The sequence below is a fragment of the Prunus dulcis genome, chromosome 6 (genome assembly GCF_902201215.1).
Source record: "Prunus dulcis chromosome 6, ALMONDv2, whole genome shotgun sequence".
Classification (NCBI taxonomy): domain Eukaryota; kingdom Viridiplantae; phylum Streptophyta; class Magnoliopsida; order Rosales; family Rosaceae; genus Prunus; species Prunus dulcis.
The window spans coordinates 21551472-21568408 of record NC_047655.1 but is presented as its reverse complement, the minus strand read 5'-3'; the positions used below and the strand labels follow the sequence as shown (position 1 = coordinate 21568408).

General features: G+C 40.9%; 2 protein-coding genes across 2 annotated transcripts; both read right to left on the bottom strand.

The window, feature by feature from the left end:
- Positions 1-2017: 2017 nt before the first annotated feature.
- On the bottom strand, positions 2018-3642 carry LOC117631862 (uncharacterized protein DDB_G0271670-like). The gene has a single exon (XM_034365186.1). It carries the CDS (start codon positions 3467-3469, stop codon positions 2279-2281), a length of 1191 nt encoding a protein of 396 aa, XP_034221077.1. The 5' UTR covers positions 3470-3642; the 3' UTR covers positions 2018-2278.
- A 1971-nt stretch (positions 3643-5613) lies between these two features.
- On the bottom strand, positions 5614-8445 carry LOC117630921 (subtilisin-like protease SBT1.7). Its single transcript, XM_034363789.1, has one exon. The coding sequence runs from the start codon at positions 8141-8143 to the stop codon at positions 5810-5812; it is 2334 nt and encodes a 777-aa protein (XP_034219680.1). The 5' UTR covers positions 8144-8445; the 3' UTR covers positions 5614-5809.
- Positions 8446-16937: the final 8492 nt, after the last annotated feature.

Genomic DNA, 16937 nt, shown 5'->3' with positions numbered 1-16937 from the left:
ACTTACTGTAAGTTATCAAAGAAAAGAGCGAGTCCCCTAGATCTAATGATTATTCGAATTCATTATTTTAATTCCTTACCTGCTCCAACAAGAGTAAAGAGAAAGTTTGAAAGGAAATGAATGAGAGGAATATTCCCACTTCTCCAACATTCACACAAAAAACAGAAATTCAGTACTTGACCTAAAAAACTGTCGTTGAAGGTCACGGAAACCCTTTGAAATCCTTAATTTTCTGAAATGTCACTGCATGCCTTTCTCCTCATCTTTTAAAATGTCACTAGGAAATCGATAAAATATCTTACCGTAAATTTTCAGATATGTGAGACAAAGAAGTCGAAATCAATCTGGAATCAAATAATTGGAAAGACTTCTTGGGTATGAATTTAAAATTTGGGCCATTCCATTTCAACAAGGTGAAAGGCTTGGGTTGGATGGACGTGCTTCAGAAATCCCGCACTTTTTTGACCACTATTGGGATTTGGTATCTCCCTAGGTGCTGGGAAATTTTTTTCTTTGTCCAAGGAGAAATATTTTAGAAAATGTTGAGATTATCAAGTTGGTAAATAAGGGGGGATTTTTTTACTGTAGAAATTTAAAGACTGCATTCATAATTTAGCTAAAGAAATCACTAACTACAAAGGCCCATTACAATAACGGAGCGATCTAACATCAAAATTAAGACAATTTGGTGCATCTTCACTAACGATCATGCAAGATCGAAGAAAGTCTAATATACGCATCCCAATTAAAATTGCAAATTCATATACAAAAATTAAGTGTAACATATATAATTTCTCTTTAGTATTAGTAGGCGTATTCATGGAACTAATAGATATCAATTAATTTTTTATGAAAGAAAGAATTCCAGCATAAATTAATAATTTGATTATAAATAAACCATACACATAAAAGTTTCAACAATTCTGCTAAATTCATTAAGTTTGTTTATCAAATAACATCTCATTATGAGCAAGGGATTATAGCTTAAATGATGAAGAGCCGTTATGCATATGTTAGTATTTTATATGTTAGAAATAAATGAAAAATAACAACAAAAGACCAAATTTTAAAAATATTATTTGGTCAATGAAGTTTTATCACAAATTTGGTGGGTTTAACATTACTTAATTTTCAAAGTCAAAATCTATTATGCTCTTAAGCTCCCAATTGTTTACTTTTTAAGTGGAGCCGTGTTAGACCTTCAAAATCCCAAAACTATGAAAAGAATATATGTATAAAATAATAAAAATTTTCATCTTCTGTTTTTCTTTTCCTATGAGTGTTGTCTTGTCTTGTAAAAGAATTGTAAATTTGTTGGTAATATAGGGGCAAACCCCAAACCAAAGAGAAAGAATTGTAACTTCAATAGTTAATAGTAGTTAGTTCTGCACGGTCTTTTTTCTTTTATATGAATTGTACAAATAATAATAAAAGTTTTGCATTAAGATTTTTCGCAACTGTAGATATGAATTTAGTTAAATTGGCTAGAGTAGATGTACTTCTCACTTTGCCCCTGAATTCGAATTCCATTCCCTATAGTTTAATAAAATATCATTTGTATCAAAGGAAAAAAAAAAAAAAAATCACAACCCCCTTTTCCCATTCTTTTTGAACTTTGAAGGGACTTCATGAGTCTTTCCATTCCTGCTTGCCTCTTCCATTAGCTTTTCCCCAGCACCTCTCTCTTTCTCTCTCTGTCTCGTGTTCCCTTGTGGGTTGTGACTGTCACGAAAAGTCAAAATAATGCCATCTAAATCTCCAATATCTTAAACCCCACAGCTCCACACGGACCACACCCAGCAGAAAAAGTTTCTACAGATTCACACTCTAATCATCACAACCACAACTTTGAACCCTATATGCTGCCATGGCATGCACTATCTCTCCCACCCATGCTTGAGTTTATAATTAGTTTAAACATAAATCTTCAAAATTAATCATAAAAATATACAACTAATTAAAGCAAAATTCAAAATTAATCAAGAAAGAGAATAATCTTGATATTGGAGCCCCCATTCCATCCATGGCCAAACTACAAACTTGCATTGCATGCTAATGTAATATTATTTCAAATTAAAGCAAACCCAAAAAAAGGCTAAGACAAAATGATAGTGAAATAAAGCAAATTTGCAGGCATGCGAGAGAGCCTATGATTGTTCTACCGAAGTCAAAGTTCTCATCAGAAAAGCTACAAGCGTTACATGGGAAATCAATATAGCTTTCTTGATGAGAAGAAAGCTTTTTCTACAATCTAAATCCCCACCATGGTCCATCAACTTTAAACATGCACAGGAAGAGGAGGAGGAGGAGGAGAATTTGCATGCGACAGCTGCTTTAGCCATTCATACGTTCTGTGATGCGACATGGCCTGCTTTTGCTTTTGCTTTTGCTTCTGCTTCTGCTTATTATTCTTCATCATCTTCAACTCCACCTCTACTTTTTCTTTCAGCATGGCATGCGCAGCCGAGTATTCTGTTTCTGTTCTGCTTTCATTGATGTGACTCGAGCTGCTTCTCCCACTGCTTGATGATTTGCTCTTGACGATCAGGTTATCAGACGCCACAGTTTCGAACGAGCACTTGCAGCCATGAATGCTATCAAAAAACCTCTGTTTTCTCTGCTTGCTCTGTTTGCTCTGTTTCGTGTCCTCCGACTTCAAAACACCGCCGGCGCTCGTGGCGTTGTTGTAATTTGCGATGAAATTAGTGCTGTGGGTGCTGCTAACGCTGCTATTTCGACTGACGGAACTTTTATTGGCGCTGCTATTACTTCGAAGTGCCTTGTTAATGTCCTGCAATTCAATGTCAGGCGTACGGACCAAACCCAGCCTGAAAAAATCCCACATTGAAGAATTATGGCGTCGGCTGCCAGCTTTTTCCAGTCTTGGATTTGGAATTTTGATTTGGGGTTTTGGACTGGGCTCTGTGTAGAATTGGTTTCTGGGTCTTCTTGGGCTTCTCCGCTTTGAGCTTGAAGCAATGCCTCTTGTTGCTGTTGTGGTAGTGGTGGTGGTGGTGGTGGAGCTGCTGTTGCTGCTAAATGATGAATTGGGACTGATTCTGCTTCTGCAGCTATTACTTCTGAACCCGACGCTGCTCGCCGGAGACCGTCTGGTTAAGCCGGCAAATCCGGCGTCGGAGCTGACTGAGAGGCGGAGAGGGAGAATTTGGCCTTGGAAGAACACCTCATCGGCAGCACACATTTTGGTGTCAGCCCAAAAAGAGGTGCCGCGCATTGAATAACCAAAATCAAATTCTTCATCTTGGGCTTCAATGTTGGCATGGGTAGGCTCAGATTTAGTGTTTGGATATTGGGTTTGATCTTGTTTCTTCCAATTCACTGGAAGATCACTTAGTGACACATTGTCTTCTTCTTCTTCTTCCTCTAGTTGCTCAGAGACTGAATCTTGATCCAGTACTCTGTCTTCAGCAGCAGCAGAAATGTTTGTAATTGCTGCAATTGTTGCCATTTCTACAAGCACTGTGATTGTGATAAGAAATTACTAAGCATAAGAAGATAGTGAGAATTTGAGAGGGATTATAAGTAGAGGAGAGAGAGGCTTAGAGGGTGGGAGGAAGTGAGACATGTGGAATATAAAGACAAGGGGTTTGGACCAATTTTTTTTATTTTAAAAAAAGGGGTAGGGAAATAAAGGAGGTGGAGTGCCGAAAAAGCACTAAAAAAATTATTAGATTGAAGGAAGAAAAGGAGGCAGGCGACCCAATTGAATAGTGTGTCTCTTTTTTCTTGTTTGGGAGTGAAGTAAGGAACTGTGAACTTTGTGGCTTCTGGGGCCGGCCATTAGCTGAGGGCCAGTTTGTCTCTAGTTTCTGTGTCTATACTCTTTCATTTTTTTTAATGGGGATGGTACAACAAACGTTTATGAATGATGAAAAACATTGGCATGGCAGTTGATATATTTTTGTTTTGTTTATACACTTGGTGGGTGAAATTTGTACTTCAACGATGCGCAAGTAGCTTTGCCTAATAGAGCAATATAATGGATTTCCCATATATAGATCCGCTCTTGGCTATGAGTTTATTAAGGAGTTTGTAGTCAATGTTGTAAATAACAGTTATCTTTGCATTCGAGGTTGTTCTCGAATCCTTCTTTTTTCAATATCGCTTATATGCTATTTGGTAATAACTCAGTTAGTTGAGCTCTTTCACCTCCACTCATGTAAACAGAGGCTCGAAACCCTCAAGCACCCAATGAATATTTGTGTCAACCACTCTCCCCTAATTGCTTGTATTAAAAAAAATATCGCTTGTATTTTGATTTAAGAGAACTACAAAAAGCTTATGGTATATAAACAAAAAAATTGTGTATGATAATTGTGAATGAAACTTTCTGGGGTAGATCAAAGAATCCAAGATTGTAACTGTTTTCTTTACCCAAAAAAAAAAAAAAAAAAAAAGAACTTTCAATATTGTTGTGCGCTTATCAATCAATAGGGAAAAAAAAAAAAAAAAAAAACATGGCCTTGATTTGAGGAGCTTCCTAGCTTGACTTGGATGCCCTCGTCGAAGATCTCTTTGTGGATATTCAAGTCAACTATCAAAAGATTGAAAGAAAATTTGTGGGATATCCAAAAAAGTAAAATAAAAAGTTACATAAAACGTCCCCCTCATTTAGCAGTTACCGTTTAATGTTTCAGGAGGTGAAGAGATATGGCAAACGTCTCCTCTCCCTTTTGTCTGCTATGTATGTATATATATGTAGCTATACCAATATGATACACCACTCCAATACATACTCTATATATATATGAAGAAAAATAAAAATAAAACTAATTAAGGAACTCCTTGGCGGTTAATAGCTTCGGTGGCGGAGAGATCACCCTGAGAGGAGACATTGGCGCCAGAAACAGTGGGGCCCTCGGTGGACCCGGCGCCTCGGCCGGGCTCCACCTGGAGATGGCCTTCCGTTCCATAGGCCTGACGCTTGTAATCCTCCAAGTCATCGTACTGCAGGTACGGACTGTCCTTCATTGGCAACCCTTCCTCTATCTTCCCCTTGGCTTCGCTAGCCCCAGCAGCTGGCTTCCTGTTCTGCTGCTGCTCTTGCGTCCTCTCCATTACGAATATCTATTTTTCTCGTTTACGTGAGTTTGGCTTGATTTGCTTCGGTTTCTCTTGGCTTCTGCGTGTGTCCTTTTATCATGTTTTATCTCTTGCTCTGCAAGTTTGCCACGCGTAGAGTGTCGGAAACGTGTCTCATTGCTAGGAGTTGCCGGGTTTACGTGGCTAGGTAGCTGCTAAAAAGGGACACAATGAAATGGGATAAGCTTAAAAAGGGACAATGAAATAGGATAAGCTAAAAAAGGGACGATGAAATAGGATCTCGGTCCCGGATGACATAATGTGTTTGGAAGTGTTTTATTTGTTTGGACCTATATACATGATGGGGCGGTTTCACACATAATGTCATGTCACATGTTGGATGTGTGGCTAACACTCGATTCACGTAGACTGGGCCCAACACTATTTTGTGGATCCACGGCCGTTGGGCCTCTTTATCCATGCAAACCACTCACGTCCAAATTCACAATCCTCAATTCTGAGCAGCCTCGAGGTGAGGAGCCATGCATATACATATTGCCAAACAACAACTGCACAGAAAATTCCATTTCAAATTGTCCTTCTTTCTCAAATTCTGACCTCCATTGTTAGCTCGAAATTAACATAATCACCACCACATAATCTTACATGTTACAACATTTCTTGATTCCTCAACACTCTTTGACTTAAGAAATCAAGCCATTACAATCTAATTTGCCTCCTCTTCCTCTATAATTTAATTTGCTCCCTAATTCCAGCTTATTGCTATTGGGCTTCCTACGATGTGCTTCCCGTCCGACCACTCCACCCTCCCGAAGCTATTCTCTGCATTCGCCGGCACCGAACCCACCGCACTAAACGTCACCGTATACCCTTTCTTCTCATTCGCCTGACTAAAACTCAGCGTTTCGGGCTCCACCGATATCTTCACCAACTGGCTCTCCGACGTCACACTCGCCTTGTAAGTTCCCGGGGGGCCCACATTCGTCAGCGTCCTCGTGTACTTCACCACGTTAGACGACGTCGTCCCGCCTCCATATCTGCTCTCGAAGTTCACGGCAAAAGATGGGTAATTTAGATCCCTCACGCTGTACTTCTTTTTCTCGTCGCACGTGTACGATCTCTTCGCCAAGCTGTTAATCTCAGTCGCCGAGTAATTCAACGCGCAGAGGAAGTTTAGATAATCGTCCACCGTTAGATCATAGACCAGCCCCGGATTGAGGGCCGATATAGGATCTACGTGTCCACCGCCGTGATCGAACGGCGTGGACGGCTTTCCGGTAGCCACGTCCTGCAACTTCTGCCCGTTCTTGTACGCTGTATACGCGGTGGTCATAAGCGCCGATCGAATCGCCGCCGGACTCCACTCCGGGTGGGCCCCCTTCAGCAGCGCCGCTAGCCCGCTCACGTGCGGACAAGACATTGACGTACCCGAGATAATATTGAACGCCACGCGTCTCGCATCGATCGCCAGTCCCGTGGGGCCTATAGCCCCGGACCACGCAGCTAGGATGTTGACACCTGGAGCAACAATATCGGGTTTCAGTACATCCGGAGTGACTGAATTCGGGCCCCGAGAACTAAATGCCGCAACTACGGGTGAAGGCTGGACACCAACTTTAGTCCCCTCGAACAATATCGTGGCGGTCGGGTTCGGATCCTTAAACAAATAGCTCTTGATGACGTCGGCGTTTTGTAGACCCACCGACGTGGCCGGTAATAAATGAGCATCCGCCACCAGCTCCTCGCCATTGGCGGCGGTGTTGGCCAATATCATGCCCACTCCTCCGGCAGCCTTGACCACCGCTCCTTTTTGGACTCTTGCGTTGACTCCACGGTCACACATTACTATTTTCCCCTTCACTTGTTCTGGAATTAAAGTTCCCATCATGCATAGATTTCCTGACGTGGCGTTGCTCGCGTTAGCGGCGTAAACAAACGGCGTCAAGGCGGTTGGGGCTGCGTTGGAGTCACCGCGGTAGAGCGAAACGCCCGAGAAGTTTTTACCGTTGCCCAGGCTGACGAAAGCCGGGAAGTCCCGATCCAGTGTGCCTGCTCCAACTGTCGTGATCCATGGAGCCGAGTTCGACAAGCTGTAGGCACTAGGACCCGCATTTCCGGCAGAGCACGAGATTAAAATTCCCTTCTCCATGGCCGAGAAAGCTCCGATTGCCACGCTGTCGCGGAAATAGTCCGACATTCCGCCGCCGAGCGACATCGAGAGAACATTCACGTTGTCCGCAATGGCCTGGTCGATTGCAGCCACGATGTCGGAGCTGAAACAGCCGCCGACCCAGCACACCTTGTACGCTGCGATTCGGGCGCGAGGGGCCATCCCGCGTGCGGTTCCTAGGGCATAGCCGAAGAGGCTCGCGCCGGAGACCACCGACCCTGCGGCGGTTGACGCGGTGTGGGTGCCGTGGCCATCGTCGTCGCGTGGGGATTTCGATTCCTTGGAGGTCTCGATCGGGCCCAGCGTGGCCTCGTAGCCTTTGGCGAAGTACCTGGCGCCGATTAGTTTCCGATTGCAGTTTGAAGAATTGAAGTTGGTACCCGATTCGCACGCGCCTTTCCAGGATCCGGGTACGGGTCCGAGTCCGGTGTCGTCGAAGCTCTTGCTTTCGGGCCAGACGCCGGTGTCTAAGACTCCGATGATGACGTCGCTCTCCGAGTTGGACTGGGGGATCGTCTCGGTGGTTTGGCCGAGTCCGAGGAATTCCGGGGTCCGAGTCGTGTGGAGCTCGTATTTCAACTCGGGAAGCACGGAGAGAACTCCAGGTTGGGATTGGAGTGACTCGGCTTGTTCGGGGGTGAGCTTGGTGGAGAAGCCGTGGATGGCATTGCTGTAAATATACATCATTTCGGCCGAGTCGGAAACTGTTTTGAGCGACGAGCCGTACCAGTGAGTGTGGTGCTCGAAGCTCGCCGGCATTTCGGATTTAGCCATGTGAACAATGTAAGTAGTGCTTGCAGTCGTTTTTGGCTTCGCAACGTCGTTTTTGTCTACCGCCGCTGCCGTGGATAAATGGCAGAGACCCAGAAGGAAAAGAAGCATAACAGAGGTAGACATAATAATGCCCATTTTGCTTAGCCAACGAGCCTCTCAAATCTCACTATTATTTCACTCCCCTGTTGTTTTGAAGGGAGAGGAAGAACTTTTTATTTAATACACATAAAAGAGAGAGAGAGAGAGAGAGAGAGAGAGAAGAGATAGCGTTACTGTGTAGATATTAGCAGGCACAGTGAAATCATGGGAAAAGAGTAGAGAAAGGGAGGAGCGGTGGGTGGTTGTCCGGTTCTTTGAATGATTGCGTTGGGACAAAAAATGTGAGTGAGTGGAAACAGCTTATTAAGCTTTCGTCACATGCATTTCTTTCTTTTAGGTTTTAACTTTTACCCATGCCTTGTACACTAGTAGCTGGTGGTGTAGATTAGATTCTGCCACTAACCTTGGGCTCAGTTTCTCTTTGCAGATAAAGGCCGTCAAGTCTCAACCGTTTTCACACCTAAATATCTCGTGTCAGGGACACTCGCTCACACACTCATGTGAAGATATTTCCGGTTAATAGGTTTTGAGACTCACTTACATCAACAGTTCACAACACTCTTCATAACAACGCGTATGTCAATCGTATTTTTCTGTCATATAATACAATAAAACCCCGACCGATGTTGTGGGACCCAGTTATGCACAACCAATTACCCAATTTCCGAACTACAATCCAAACTTTTCAATTTCATCACAGATTGTTGAGCTACACTGCATATAATGTCAAAAAATTGTTGAATTTTGAGGTGTTTTGGGTCCACGGGTGTCTCTTTGGTATACTCTATCTACTCTCTTTCTATACTCTTTATTGATAATTAAGTTTCGTTTAAAACTGATTCTGGAAAGATCAATAATTATTTTTACAGAATCATTTATTTAAATAATCACTTTAAGTGATTTTATGACACAGCAGGTGGGTTGTGTTTCTTTCTAATGATAATTTCCTGATTTCAATTTTATCCACTTATACTCTATTTTATAATTAAAAAAAGAGTGTAAGTTGATAAAATTAGAGTTGGGTAATCATTATCTTTTTTTTTTTTAGGGTTACAACTTAATTAATTATTTGTGTTGTACATAATTCTATCAAAGTTTTGTCTTTGGGTGGTTGAGTCTTTAGCGAGTACGCCAACCAACGCAAACCTTTCCCACCACACACGTAATAAACAACCAAGACAAGAAATCTCACTCACGGGTTCGTTTATTGTTCATTTTTTCATTGTTAAAAAGATATAGAGATTGGCCATTTGTTTAATAGGCTTAATTGTAGAAATGATACTTGAATTATAATCGCAGTTATATTTTAGTCATTCAATTCTAAAAATAATTTTAAAGATCCCCCAATTATATGTGGTATTGCACTATTTATACTTATTGTCAAGTTTGTAGCTTTTTCTATAAAAAAAAATAGAATAAATTCAGCAATTCATCCACAACCTTCCCCTTCTTCCATTTCCACAACCCACACCATCCTCCTCCAATTCCTCCCAACCCCAATCCGTCTCTCTCTATCACGCTGGCACCCATCCCCAATTCTCTCTCTCTCTCTCTCTCTTTTATGGGTAATTACTAACTGTGATTTTACATTTATGGATGTATATGGTTGATGGTTTACAGTGCTGGGTAAAGAAGAGGAGAAACAATTGAGTTGTCTTTCCCTTAATTTCGCTTTCCTTTTTCTTTATTTTATTTTAGTTTAATTTAATTATTTTTTGTTATTTCATTTTTATAAGCATTTGGAATGAATTTTCAAGTTTATCTATAAATTTAACGGAAAAATAAACATACTTGACAGAAGAGTAGTGCAATATGATACATAATTGGGGGACTTTTGAAACTATTTTTGGAGTTGAGTGACCAAAATATAAGTATGAGAATAATTCAAGAATCATTGCTACAATTAAACCTATCTAATAATCAAATTTATAAAGAGATGGATTCAATTTTGTTGCAAAAAAACAAGCTCATTGTCATAATTAACTGACCTAACAAACATAATTCTACTAATTTTTTTTTGCATATTTTAGCTCTGAATTTATGCCATTGTGGACCTAAAGGTCACGTGCACCCCATAGTGGAAATGGACAGCGAGATTGGATATAAAAATAAAGGAACAAACTGGTGAGATAAGGAAAGTAATTAAGGCAAAAATAAATGACAAGCGTCGGGTGTGATTACTCTTATCTCTATCTTTAGAAAAAGGGAAGCGTCCTTGTTACCCTGTTTGTGCTGCAGCTTTGTTGCCTTCTCCAACACTCCAGCTGCAGACCAGCGGATTTATTAGGGCAGTCAGCGTGCATGGTGGTCTGATTATTAAAGTAAAGCAGATAAGAGGGGATAATGCTCTATCAGTCAATCTCATCCGTTGGTTGGGAACTACGACTATCTAAACCTACGAAATAAAAATTCAGTGTATTTTTTTTAAATACAAGTAATATTAGAAGACGAAATTTTTAAACGTAAAATTTTATCACAGATATAATTTCTTAACCGCTTGAATTATAATACACAAACATTCAATTATATATCTGTAGCTTATACTGTGGAGAATTGAATAATGCCACGATTCTTTATAAGAAATATTTGAATTGTCTCGAGTAAGATAGATACAAAGATGAAAGCCCTTGTGACTTGAATTTGTCACACATGTCATGTGGGTTGAAGCAAACAATATTTCTGTACCTTTCCATTTCCCGACAACCATCTGTTTGCTGGTGTTGTGGCACTATTATTTATTGAAACCAGTAATAGTATAGCTACACAAATTATTAAATATTTCATAATTCAAACGGAAGATTAGGATTGATTATTTGCCATTCATGACTAAATTTACTATTATAATAATAAAGGAGGTCCATTGTTATCTAGCTGCATTATTTTGTAGTGACAAGAGAAACAAATAGCTACCATTATACCAGATGGACAGTCTTGTCTTCTCTTGTTGGTAATTTAATTAGATAGTCTTGTCTTGTCTTTCAATTTCATCAACTACCTCGAAGTAAATGATATTATGAAATTAATATGGATTATTTATTATATTTAGAACGATGTGACTGAAGTTCCCAACTGCAGCCCAAAATTGAATGTATAACCTAATTCATTTATATCAAGTTACATCGGGTTTTCATCACAAAAATGATTCGTGAAGTTGCGAGATACTAATTTTTGTTTTATAGAGCATCACCAAGAGTGTAATGAGTAGGCAAATTATGTTTGATGTGTTCTATAAGCATTTTCTTCTTCGAAAGAGTAGGCAAAATATACATACGTCATTTTGCATTTTTTTTAGAGATGCTTTTAATGATCGACATCATTTTTTATATTGTGCCGTGGAATACCTGACATTTGCTAAAATATAAGAACTATGGGAGAATATTTGTTTGTGGGAATTTTATGTGCATTCTTCTCCTTGTAGGAGGTCATATTTATAATACAACGAAACATGAATGGGCAAGTAAATAATAAATTCATAAATCTATTTGCAGTAGGAAATCGGGAATTAAAGTAAATCAATTACAATTATAATAGGAATTCTTGGTGTGTAAGAAAAGTAAGTCAATATCCACAAGTCACGCCAACACTCCCCCTCACGTTGGTGCATAGATGTCGCCAATGCCCAACTGATCTAGTGAATTGTGGAATGCTTTACTAGAAATCGCATTTGTCAACATATCCGCCAATTGATCCTCGGATTTCACAAAAGGGAATTGAAACACTTTAGCCTCAAGCTTTTGTTTGATGAAGTGTCGATCCACCTCAACATGTTTAGTACGATCATGCTGAACCGGATTCTGTGCAATGGCTATAGCAGCCTTGTTGTCACAAAAGAGATTCATTGGGGATGTAGGTTTATACCCAAGTTCAGTAAGCAACTTTCTTAACCAAAGAAGTTCACAAATCCCTTTAGTCATGCCTCTGAACTCGGCTTATGCACTGGATAAAGCTACTACATTATGTTTCTTGCTTCTCCATGTCACCAAATTACCTCCCACGAATGTGAAGTAACCCGATGTGGATTTCCTATCTGTTACATTACCTGCCCAATTTGCATATGAATAACCATCAATATTTAGATGACCATGCTTTGAGAACATAAGTCCTTTTCCAGGTGCATACTTCAAATATCTAAGTATCCGAAGAACTGCATTCATATGGTATTCACTTGGAGAGTGCATAAATTGACTGACAACGCTCACCGCATAAGCAATGTCTGGTCGAGTATGTGACAAATAGATCAATCTTCCCACTAACCTTTGGTATCTTTCTTTGTTAGTTGGAACTGGATCCGGATATTCTCCAAGATGATGATTCTGAACAATTGGAGTGTCCGCAGGTTTACAATCTAGCATTCCTGTGTCTGTCAACAAGTCCAAGACATATTTCATTTGAGAGAGAAATATGCCTTGCTGCGATCGAGCCACCTCAATTCCCAAGAAATACTTGAGTCCACCTAGATCCTTCATCTCAAACTCAGTAGCCAAATAGTCTTGTAGCTGTGATATTTCCTATTTATCATTCCCAGTAATAATCATATCATCAACATAGATTATTAATGCTGTTACCTTCCCTTTCCGATGTTTCAAGAACATAGTATGATCTGAGTTGCCCTGTTTGAAACCATTGTTCTTCATTGCCATGGTGAACCGTCCAAACCATGCACGTGGTGACTGTTTCAATCCATACAATGTTTTTCATAACCTGCAAACTGTTCCAGTCTGAGTAGTATTATATCCAGGAGGAATGTCCATGTACACCTCCTCCGTGAGTTCGCCATGTAGAAAAGCATTCTTTACATCAAACTCGTGTAGTGACCAATACAAATTAGCTGCAAGGGACAATAAGACTCTGACGGTGTTTAACTTTGCAACTGGAGCAAAGGTTTCTTCATAGTCTATACCATAGGTCTGTGTGTACCCTTTTGCCACAAGTCTTGCCTTGTATCGCTCGATAAATCCATCTGCATTGTGTTTTATAGTAAACACCCATCTACATCCGATAGTCTTTTTTCCTCGGGGTATAGTCTCCAATGTCCAAGTCTGATTTTTCTTAAGGGCTTTCATCTCCTCTTTTATAGCTTGGACCCACTTAGAATATTTTAATGCTTCAGAGACCTTGGTTGGAATATAGATAACAGACAACTGATGCACAAAAGCCTTAAGTGGTTCAGACAGCTTCTCAGTGGATACATGATTTGCAATTGGATACTTGAATGTCTTGCCAATATCAGGTGAATAACGGTTTGGTGGTTTCCCACGATTTTGCCTGAAAGGTAATTGATATCCAATAGTTTTATCATCTAAATGCACAAGTCTAGTATGAGTAGTTACCTCAAGGATATTCTCAGGAGATTGGTCTGTTGGTACTGTTGAGTTAGATGGGGGGTCTTCATCTTGTTGTTATGTATTGTCTGTAGGTGTAAGATTGGGACCAGAAATATCTTCACATGGATCAGGTGGGTCAGGCAATTGATCGCTATGAATGAGCGATTGGTCGCTTTTCGACAGAGAGTAATCTCGTGCTCCAGACTCGGAATGATCAATCATTTCTGTACAAAGGAGAATTTCTTTATTTTCAAAGTTGCTCCAATTCTGCTCTTCACTTCGTATCTCCCCCTGAAGTGTAGAATTGGATGATGGGTCATGGAAGAACAGCTCAGATTCCAGAAAGGTCACATCCAAAGTGACATAAGTTCGTTGGGTAGGAGGGTGATAACAGCGGTATCTTTCTGATGAGTGGCATAACCCATAAAAACACAACGAAGCGCACATGGATCAAGTTTGCTACGTTGATTTTTGTGGAGATGAACGAAAGCCACACATCCAAAGATTCTGGGTGTGAGTACCAAAACAGAAGGTAGAGGTCGGTGTTGTGCAAGCACCTGTAAGGGAGTTTTAAAGGTCAGTACACCAGAAGGCATGCGGTTGATCAGATGAACTGCGGTGAAAATAGCATCATCCCAGTGATGGCGAGGAACATGAGCGCCAATCAGAAGTGCTCGGGTGATTTCAATAAGATGTCGATTCTTTCGTTCAGCAACACCATTTTGTTGTGGTGTCTGAGGACAAGTCGTCTCATGGATAATTCCATGTTGTTGGAAGTAAGTCTGAAAGTCATGATTGACAAAATCTCTACTATTGTCTGAGCGAAGAATCTGGATTTGAGCATTAAACTGAGTTTTCATCTGTTTGTGGAAGGACTGAAAAGGAAAACACTTCGTTTTTATTCTTCAGCAAATAAAGCCATGTCATCCGTGTACAATCATCGATGAATGTGACAAACCATTGAACACCAGAAGGAGCAGTGATAGGAGAAGGTCCCCAGACATCAGAGTGAATTAACGTAAATGGAGTTGTACATTTGTTCGTACTCAACGGGTAGGGCACACGGTGACTCTTGGCCAAAATACAAGTATCACATGTGAAGTCAGAGTCCTTGAAACCTGAGAAGAAATCTGGTATAAGATGCTTCATATAACTAAAAGATGGATGTCCCAATCGACGGTGCCACAACCAGATTTGCTTTTGTTTGCTACCAAAGGGATGTGTCACGCTGTTAGCCATGCCGGGACTGAAGTCATCTACATAATATAGCCCCCCTCTCTTAGTACCACGACCAAGAATCTCCTTAGTGTGAATATCCTGAAGCAAACAAAAACTCGAGTAAATAAGTACACAACAATTCAATTGTTCAGTAAGCAGACTAACTGACAACAATTTAGTGGATAAAGATGGAACAAGTAAAGTATTAGACAGTGTGAGAGAGGATGAGAGTGCAACGGTGCCAGCCCCTGCCACAGGATAAGTAATACCATTGGCATTTGCAATACAGGTTCGTCGAGGTTGTGTAGTATTCAGAAAATCATCAGGATCAAACGTCATATGATCAGTTGCACTGTCATCAATTATCCAGCTCTTGGAATCAATCTTATCGGAAGTCTAGAATCCATAACCAGTACCATTACTGGTCATATTGCATTGTCCTCGATCTGTAAGGGTAGCCCACCAATTGGGGTAGCCATGCGATTTAAAACAAGTCTCACAAGTGTGTGTCGGATCACCACAATATGTGCAATATGGTCCATGTGTCGGGGTCGTTAGTCTAGAAGCCATAATGTGTGCAGCGGAAGATGCATAGGATACAGGTTGAGTAGGAATTGGGATCGGAATCTGAGCCTGAGTCGGGGCCAGAGTTGAAGTCGAAATCGGGATCAGGGTCTGAATCAGAGACAAATTCGGGGTTGGGGTCATCATCGGAGTGGGGGTCAGGGTCGTCTTCGGAGTTGGGGTCAGGGTCGTCGTCGTCATAGTCGGGGTCGGGGTGAGGGTCGGGGTCGGGGTCGTCGTCGTCATAGTCGGGGTCGTCAAAAGAGGATCCTGATTCTGGATCGGGTTCGGGGTCAAAGCCTGTATCTGTAGGAGCGGAGCCATCTGGGCACTCAACTCAACGATGGTTGGTGGAGAATGAGAGAAGGAGTCGGTGATGCTACCTTCATGAGGGTTGAAAAAATCATCAACCCCCATAGCAGCGGCGGGGGTTTGAAACTAGAGTAAGCAATTCCAAGATCGCCGCTCTGATACCATGCTAAAATATGAAAACTATGGGAGAATATTTGTTTGTGGGAATTTTCTGTGTATTCTTCTCCTTGTAGGAGGTCATATTTATAATACAACGAAACCTGAATGGGCAAGTAAATAATAAATTTCTAAATCTATTTGCAGTAGGAAATCAGGAATTAAAGTAAATCAATTACAATTATAATAGGAATTCTTGGTGTGTAAGGAAAGTAAGTCAATATCCACAAGTCACGCCAACAGCATTCGTGTCTTATTTGCAGTGTTCGTGTCAATCCGCTTTTCTTAACAGGCTAACACGACACGATAAGAAAACTAGTGAAAAATGTCAAACACGAACACGACCTGTTACAATTTGCGAATCACACGGCACGATCCGTTTCATTCGTTAAGAATTAAAACCAAAAAAAAAAAATGAAAATGAAAAAAAAAAAAAAAACCACGTACAAAACCACACCTTTTCCTCTTTCTATCCTCCTTCCCCAATTCATAAACTTCCATTAATGACACAACCAGTGAGAGAGAGGGTTAGCTGAAGAAGGAGGAGGGAGAGAGAGAGAGGGAGAGAGAGAGAGAGAGAGAGAAGAAAAGAAAGCTATGTTTGGTTTATGAGAAAATTAATGAAGAGAGAAGAAACTTAAAGAGAAAGACAGCGGGAGAGTTGGGGAATGGGGGAGAAAGAGAAGAAAGAGATTGAAAAAAAAGAAAAAAAAAGGAAGAATTATATAAATTTACAAAAATGGCCCTAAGCTTAACGGGTTAATGGGTATTTGCAAATTTACACAACACGACCCGTTAGTTTAACCACACGATAACTCGGACCCAAATACTGAAATTTTTTTGCGAATTCGTGTCGTGTTAACAGGTATGTATAATATTGCCAGGTCACTGACATAATCAATCCCCGCACTGGGCTGGATCGAAAACTTGGGCAGAGGTTTCAAATCACGGCCTTTGGGCCTTATGGGCCTAGCCAAGTCATCCCTCTTTGTGGGGCCTAAGGGGAGAAATTAGGGTATAAACACATTCCCGTAGCCACCCATCCACCACCCTCGATCAACCCCCAAATACGTTATAAATTAATCCCGACACAGACCAACCCCACCCCATCTACCCCTAATTGGAGTGAGTGACCAACATCACTGGAGATATGAACAACGAAAAACACAGAAAAAAAGAGAGGAGAAAACGGGGAGTGAGTTCTTAAAAAATGTCATCGGAGTGAGTTCTTAAAAAATGTCGTCAATGATAACACG